This window comes from Brachyhypopomus gauderio, chromosome 6, assembly GCF_052324685.1.
Source record: "Brachyhypopomus gauderio isolate BG-103 chromosome 6, BGAUD_0.2, whole genome shotgun sequence".
NCBI classification, from domain to species: domain Eukaryota; kingdom Metazoa; phylum Chordata; class Actinopteri; order Gymnotiformes; family Hypopomidae; genus Brachyhypopomus; species Brachyhypopomus gauderio.
Genome location: NC_135216.1, coordinates 4200489 through 4208276, shown reverse-complemented (window position 1 = coordinate 4208276; position 7788 = coordinate 4200489). Strand labels below are relative to the sequence as shown.

Below are 7788 nucleotides of genomic sequence, written 5' to 3'. Positions count from 1 at the left end.
TTCACCTTTTTTGTTAAGTACATAACTCCACATGTGTTCATTCATAGTTTTGATACCTTCAGTGAATCTACAATGTAGATAATCATGGAAATAAAGAAAGTGCATTGAATGAGAAGGTGTGTCCAAACGTTTGTCCTGTAGTGTACGTCAGTAGGCGTACAGTCAGACTGCAAACCTGGCAATCTTCCAGTGTTCTCATGTCCTTCAAATGACTCATGTCCTTCCTACACGGCCAGGTCTAACAGGGATGCCTGTCATACTTCTGGTCAGGAACAGATCTCAGGTCAGGGCTGACAGGGTTCAGCTGCCACCATCAGCACAGATCAGAGACCTACTGCACTCCTGAACAAAGCGTTTATTATGACCATGAGCCTGGAAATGCAGACTTGGCCAGGAAGAGGGACTGTGTAACAGCTGATAGCAACCATCGCCATGATTAAAAACTACCCCAGCAGGAATGAGGTGCCCAGCAGCCTACAGCAAGACAGAGGAAACCCCCCCCGAGAACCTCTGAATTTAACGTCCGATATGAACATATGGTTGACCTCCAGCTGAGGGGAGACAAGGCTCAGAGCTCCATGGTACCTGCTGGACACAGAGAGAGGGGTGGAGGGAGGTTAAGGAAGGCCACATGAGCAATAAGGCCTTACCTGGACAGTCTTCTTGATCCTGTGAGAAGGTCCAGGGTACTCTGCGGAGTACAGGTCTGTGAGGAACAGGGAGTTGATGAGCGTCGACTTCCCCAGGCCCGACTCCCCTGCGAGACACAAACAACGCACGCAGCCTTAGACAGAGTCTCCATGAGCAAGCTCCACCCCGTATCTGTTCTTTCTTGCCGTGCGTGATGCCGGGCAGAGATAGGTAGTCTGGAGACGCAGAGCTGTTCAACGCCCTGCTAATTCCTGACATTCCTCGGCTGTTTCCCTCTGTTCGTGCCCAGGCACAGGAGATCAGTGTTGTGGTGTGAAGTGGTGTAACCTGACAGGGTTTAGTGTTTAATGACATCACCATCGCAGTCTTTCAGGGAGCGAGGGCCTGAACGTCGTAGCGAGAGAGCAGAACGGCAGGGTGAGGGTGAGGCAGGGTGAGGGTGAGGCAGGGTGAGGCAGGGTGAGGGTGAGGCAGGGTGAGGGTGAGGCAGGGTGAGGCAGGGTGAGGGTGAGGCAGGGTGAGGCAGGGTGAGGCAGGGCAGCCTGCTCAACTAAAGCCATGGTCGGGAGGCAGATGGTGTGCCGTTCTGCCCACAGCTGCTCCAGTGTGAGAGGGGCGGGCCGGGTGCCAGCGGAACCCCGGCGGGACCGCAGACAAAGCGGGCAGTGTGAGGAGAACCAGCGCAGGGGCAGAACCGCCTTCCTCTCCTGACCTTTAACAACAGCCCAACCAGGCACAGGCTGCCAACCCCTGACACTCGGAACTTTATGGAAAGAGGGAGGAGAGAGAGAGAGAGAGAGAGAGAGAGAGAGAGAGAGAGAGAGAGAGAGAGAGAGAGAGAGAGAGAGAGAGAGAGAGAGAGAGAGAGAGAGAGAGAGAGAGAGAGAGAGAGAGGAGTGAGTTTAGCTTCTACACAAAGAATCTTTTTCCCCTGGCTTTCAAATCATAAATATTATTCAGAGGGGCAGAGCAATACAAGAAACCTTTTCAGCGACCCACAGAAGGAATGTAAAACTGCCAAAGTAATTCTTTTCTTTAAAGAAAAGAGAAAAAAGGTTGTTCCTCCTTGAGGGCTTACTCTGCTCGGTGAATTGGTCTTTGAAATCAGGGGGAGAAACACAGTGGTCTTAAACATGCCTGTTTGAATTAGGGAGAGAAGAAAGGCAATGAGAGGGGCAGCTCCTCTCGGGGGGGGGGTGCCCACGGGGCAAAGACAGGGGACAAGGGGCGGAGTTACCGCACCGCTCTACGGGTCGGGCTCTCGAAGCCGCAGCGGTGAGCCTGGCGTCGGAGTGTGGAGTCTGCCACGCGCAATGACAGGATGTGCGGCACTGCCGATTTATCTGGGAAGCTGGCGGAGCCTGAAATGTTGTGAGGAGCTGTGAAGGGCTGAAGGTTTGGCCCGTGGGAGGAGGGCGGGCCCGTGTTCCGCGGGTTTGACCCGTCAGGGAAGTGGACGCTAGCAGAAGGAGATATTCTTCTCCTCGCAGCATGGCTGAGGGCCAGGAGGCCTCCGTGCCACTGCTCAACTGTTAACATCCGTTAAGTGCCCGCGTCTCCCTGTAAGCAGCTATTACGTGATGGTGAAATAACCGTGACGTAGCAGCACGGCTAGGCAACGCCAGCCCTGGGTGTGCGCGGTGCTATGCAGATGAAGGGTGGAGGAGAGAGGGGAGCTCTGTTCAGGGCCCTGGAAGACCAACAGGACCGCGAGGAAGGCCAACGGTCCCAGAGGGTAGACCAACGGGACGGTGTGGTTGGTAAGACCCGCACTGAAGTTCTGGGCAGAGCGGGAAGCTTCCCATTCACTTCCTTTAAAGGAAATATGGCACAGCTGTGTAAACCAGGAGTTTCTGCTAAAAGAACTACAGGAACTCCCCGTCACACAACGCAGGGAGACAGGAAAACGCTCGGGCCAGCGCTCGGGGGGGAGGGGGCTGGCGGTGAGAGAGACGAAGAGAGGGAGAAAGGGAGAGAGATTGTGCGTTTACTGCTGAGATATTTGGCGGCTGTTGTGCTGATGCAGGACAGAGCAGCTGGGAGAGACAGTGGTTCTGATTAGAGACGGGAGAAAGCCTTTAGAGCGCCCGCCATCCACACCCATTTAGACCTGCTGCAGACTGTAGCCTCTATATGGAGGCCAGAATCATAAAGAACACAGACATTCGGGCCAGGAGGTAGAGGTTGTGTGTTATTTATGTGGTTTGGATGTCCGATCCATAATAGTTCGGCGATCAAGGGAATGGTACCTCAGGAACCCCTCCTCACAGCCAACTAGGGCTGCCATGATTAGTCGACTAGTCACGATTATGTCGACTATTAAAATAGTCGACGACTAATTTAATAGTCGATGCGTCGTGTTTTTTTTTTTCTCTCAATACTGCTGCGGTCGCGTCTGCCTTTCTGTCCCTAACGCACATGCGCAGTAGTGGAAACGGAGGTAGACAGTGGACGACATCCCAGGACATTACACAGACTGGTATCATGGCTACCCGGCTACGGAACTCAAAAGTGTGGGATCATTTTCCGTAACCGGGTTCCGAAACGCGTGCAATATCTGCAAGGCAGAACTTTCCTTCCACGGCAGCACAACCGCGATGTACGAGCACCTGAAGCATGCTGTGGCTTATTGTGACAATGATGAAGAGGGACCGTCATCTCTGTAATCTAAATCGCTAGTTAGCTGCTAACGTTACCATAAACAGAGTGTTAACTTTGTACTTACTTATCGTGGTAACTGTAAAAGTTAACATTAGTGATGGCGATTTGTTTCATTAGCCTTAGCACTAGGGATGCAAATTATCGATTAATTCATTAATCGTTAGTTGACTGATCTTATCGATCGACTTTCGATTAATCGATAAGCGGCGTTTTTCACCTGAATTTCAGTGTTTCAATAGGGCTTTTAAAAATATCAGCTAAATATACTGCTCAAAAAAATTAAGGGAACACTAAAATAACATCCTAGATCTCAATTAATAAAAATCTTTGAAATCAGTTGAAAATCTCTCATTTCTACCTGTTGTCTGTTCCATTTGCACAAGAGCAGTTGAAATTGATTCACAATCAGTGTTGCTTCCTATCTGAACACGAAGTGTGGATGACTTGGAGTTACATTGTGTTTTTTAAGTGTTCCCTTTATTTTTTTGAGCAGTGTAGTTAAAACACTCTTTTCAAAAAGTATATATTATATTATGATAATTATATTGTATTATATTATATATTGCTCAAGTAATTATGCATGAGGAAATTTTTATGGTATAACAAAATACATTCTTTCATTTTAAAAAAGGAATAAATTAAGGACTGGCTCAGTTCAATTTGAAACATTAGACATTAAAAAAATGTTTAAAAAAATAAGAAATTAAATAGAGAGCCAAACAGAATATTATTGAGCCCATGTTTGGACAATGTTTCTAGCTTTGTAGTGAACACATGCTGTAACGCAACCGAAGAGTGCCCAAGTTTCCACAACATCATTGAGCTTGTCAGTTAAACTGTCAGTGGTGTGTCTATCCGACATGTTCGTTGTAATCAGCACTGCAGATTTTACCTGCCAGTTCTCGCCAGTGTAGTGGCACGTCACAGTAATGTAACTTTCTGTTGTTAGAGCCGTCCAACAATCTGTTGTAAGGGCTACAGTAGTAGCAGTAGATAGCTTTGTTTTTAGCTCACTCGTATTTTTTTGTAGCGAGCTTCGAAAACGCTCGCCTTCCCAGTGTAGCTGTGATTTTAGGTTGACCAGGTGCACTGGTGATATGCAGGACAGCTGCATGCATGGTGTTCAAATGATAATTGAGTGAGCTAGTGGAACTGTTGTACTTCAATACCGCATTACACACAGAACATTTGACTTCTTTGCCTAAATTAACAATGTTGAAATTGTAGCGACTACTACTCCTCGCAGCGAGTTCCCTAACAGACAGGCACTTGGCCCTTTAAGAGACACTGGGAGAGCGGCGCCTGCGCGCGCCAGGGGAGGGGAAGAGAACAGTGCTATTGTTTGAGTTGCGTGGAAAAGAAAGTTTCCCTCCTTGGGATTTTCTGGATTACGCAGTTTCTGCCTCGTTTCCCGAACACGCTTCAAAATGGTCCCACACCGCACGTCTTTTCGCCCGCTTCATTTTGTTTTCCACTCTGGTCTTTCGCGACACGTGTTCACCTCTCGTTCTTACGCTCTGTTCAAGTTAATACAGGAGCGCTCTCTAATGATTAATCGTGATTAATACATTTTGATCGAGTAACGTCTTAATCGACAATTAATCGAAAGTCGATTAATCATTTGCATCCCTACTTAGCACGCATTTGTGTGTTTTCTGTAACGTCAATGAGACCAAAACTTTATTTTTGTGAATAATTCCTTAGTTTCAGGTACCTACCTAATCTGATTTATATGTAGCTACGTTTGATGCCAGAGACAAATGAAAGAAAGAAAAACCTAAAAAAAAAATTCTTTATTAATGTATTTATTTTTGCGTTGTTTAAGCCAGTGCCTTATACTTATTTTAATAATTGTTGCAACAAGTTGCATATTTCATTAAAGGTTTAATGAACTATGATCTTAATTGTTTTTATTTTTAGCTGAAATCTAATGATTATATAATAGCAGTTGCATTCTAGTGTGATAAGCTGGGGAGGTTAATTCATTTCAGATTTCTTCAAGCACCCCTCCCTCTACTTACTCCCAATAATCCTTTGCTAAAGAATGTTAATGAGCTGCTGGTAACCATTCCAGATTCTTGCACGATAATGAGTCCTGCAATATGGCCACACCCATAACCACGGTCACCCCTCTCCACATCTCATCCACACCTTGGCCTGAGACCGTCAGCTCACCAAGACCTGCTCTTTATAGCTCAGATTAGCAACACAATCAAACTAGCCTTTGCAGTCATTGTTTACTCATTTACATTTTCGGCATTCAACAGAAGCTCTTTGCAGAGTGACATACGTAAGAACTGTGTCATCTACTCAGAATGCACCCTAGCCAGTACATTGGGTTCCAGTCAGATACCGCAGAGCTAGAATACTGCTAATGTACAGAAATTCATGCCGATTCCTAAAAGAAATGCAAAATAAACAACTTAAAAAAAAAAATTAGTACAATGCAAACAATAACTGACATGGTGTTCAGTTACTCAAAAACAACATCCAGAGGTGCAGTATTAATGTTCATTTAAACTCTCTAGAAACAGGTGGGCCTTTAGTCTACAACAGTTAAGACAGTAATGGACTCTGTGGTCTGGAGAGCCAGTGGACGTTCCACCATCTGGGCGCCAGGACAGAAGGACAGAAGACAGAACAGTCCTGGTGATCATCTTCCATAAGACTTTAAGCATGACCGTAGTTGAAGCAGTTGTTCTGAAGGTCCAGGTCTGAAGCACTGGAGGTAGGATATTTGACCGCTGTAGTCATGTGGGGAGGGAGGTCAATGTGTTTTTGGCCGCAATCTGGCCACAAGTGCATCTCTTACGCTCAGCAGGTGGAACTGGCCAACTTCAATTCTAGCAGTTAAGTGGCAAATAAATAAATAAGCGAGGTCTGTAGTAGGGATGCACCGAAATGAAAATTCCTAGCCGAAACCGAAAACCGAAAATGAGGAAACCAAGGCCGAAAACCGAAACACCGAAATACATTATGCCAATTATTAGTAACATTGGATTTATGGCTAACCTCACTAAAATCAAGGCATTGCTATTCAAAGAATAAATCAACTACAAAATTTGATTTGAAAATATTTATTTAGCACTGACATTACAGTAATGCATATTATAAAATAAAATTAGTGGTGGGCCGTTAACGGCGATACCGCTGACAACGGCCGACCACTAATTAAATTAAACTCGCTTGCAGACCGTTTTTATCTGAGAGGATAAATATATGTATTTTATACGAGTTAAATTTAATTATAACTGACTGGCCTGAAAGATAAATATAAATTCTCTCATAAAAACGTGACGTGAGTTGCAACAACATTAAACAGCTCAGGTAAACACGCTTCTGAGAAATGTCGTCTGCTCAGCAAAACATAACAGGGCTCAATGTGCTCTATTAGCCTACGAAATCCCTACGACAGAGAACGGCTGATCGTCTAAGGCAACGAGTTCCATAATTTTTGGTGTAATGTCCTTTGCCTCGGCGCCATCACTGGAAAACTTTTTTGCTAGCTTTATCCAAATAAGCGCGTGCAGGTGGCGATTTTTGCTTGCGTCATCACAGCACATTGTTTCGGCCGTGTTGTTTCGGTGATGAAAGTATTTCGGCCGAAAACCGAAAATGCAAATTTAAGCCATTTCGGCCGAAAATTTTCGGTGCATCCCTAGTCTGTAGTAAATCAAAGAACTCCAGCCACCCCCACTCTCAATACCCCATTTTGGGGTTAGTTTCTACTGATTTTGTGCAGTCCACAGAACGCGTTCAGAGTAAACACAGTTCATTTGGTTTAAGGTAATCACTGTCTGGCGACCGTGTCCTGTCTCAGCAAATGCCCGTCAGTCGTTTTGTCGAGGTAAGTTACTGGAGGGGAAACAGAAAAGCAGTGGTTAAGATCTACTCACCCACAACCATGAGTGTGAACTCGAAACCTCTCTTCACAGACTTTCTGTAGACTTGATTGGGAAGGTTGGCAAAGCCCACATACCCGTCTAGGTTCTTCTGTTGCTGTGAATCAAAACCCAAACATGGCTGTTAGTATCTGCCCGGGGCATCTGAACCAACCTCCACTGACAATGTGAGCAGCTCCTATCACGACACTGCCCGCAGCACTCCAACACTGAAGACATTAGCAGGCCAACCTTCACCTCCAAACGGGTGGTGTAAATAACAATAAGGCCACCGGTTTCATCACTGCTACATTGTGCAACACTTAAGGAACTCGGCATGGGTGTGTACGAGTTGCACCTGATCTCAAGGGTGTGTGAACATGACGGTGCAGAGAAGGTCTCGCACTTACTGCTACTTTGGAGATCAGAAGGATACCAGATGTTCCACAGGTGGGGGGAGTGATGGAGGTGCAGGATCCAGCAGTCGTCGGGGAGAGGAGAAAGGATGAGACGTTAAGAGAGCTCAGTCACAATTCAGGCCCACCGCTCATCATCAACCAGTACCAGCCAAACTACTGAAAAAGCTTCTGCTGAT

General features: G+C 46.1%; 1 protein-coding gene across 2 annotated transcripts in view; it reads right to left on the bottom strand.

Annotated features, from left to right (window-relative positions):
* septin7a (septin 7a) overlaps positions 1 to 7362 on the bottom strand; it is a 34794-nt gene extending 27432 nt beyond the window's left edge. For both annotated transcript variants that reach the window (XM_077008183.1, XM_077008184.1), the window contains exons 1-2: positions 7209 to 7362; positions 651 to 757 (exon numbers count right to left, since the gene is read on the bottom strand). In XM_077008183.1, the coding sequence (XP_076864298.1) occupies positions 651 to 757; positions 7209 to 7218 (117 nt within the window). In that variant the 5' untranslated portion in view covers positions 7219 to 7362. The remainder of the gene's footprint in view (positions 1 to 650; positions 758 to 7208) is intronic.
* Positions 7363 to 7788: the final 426 nt, after the last annotated feature.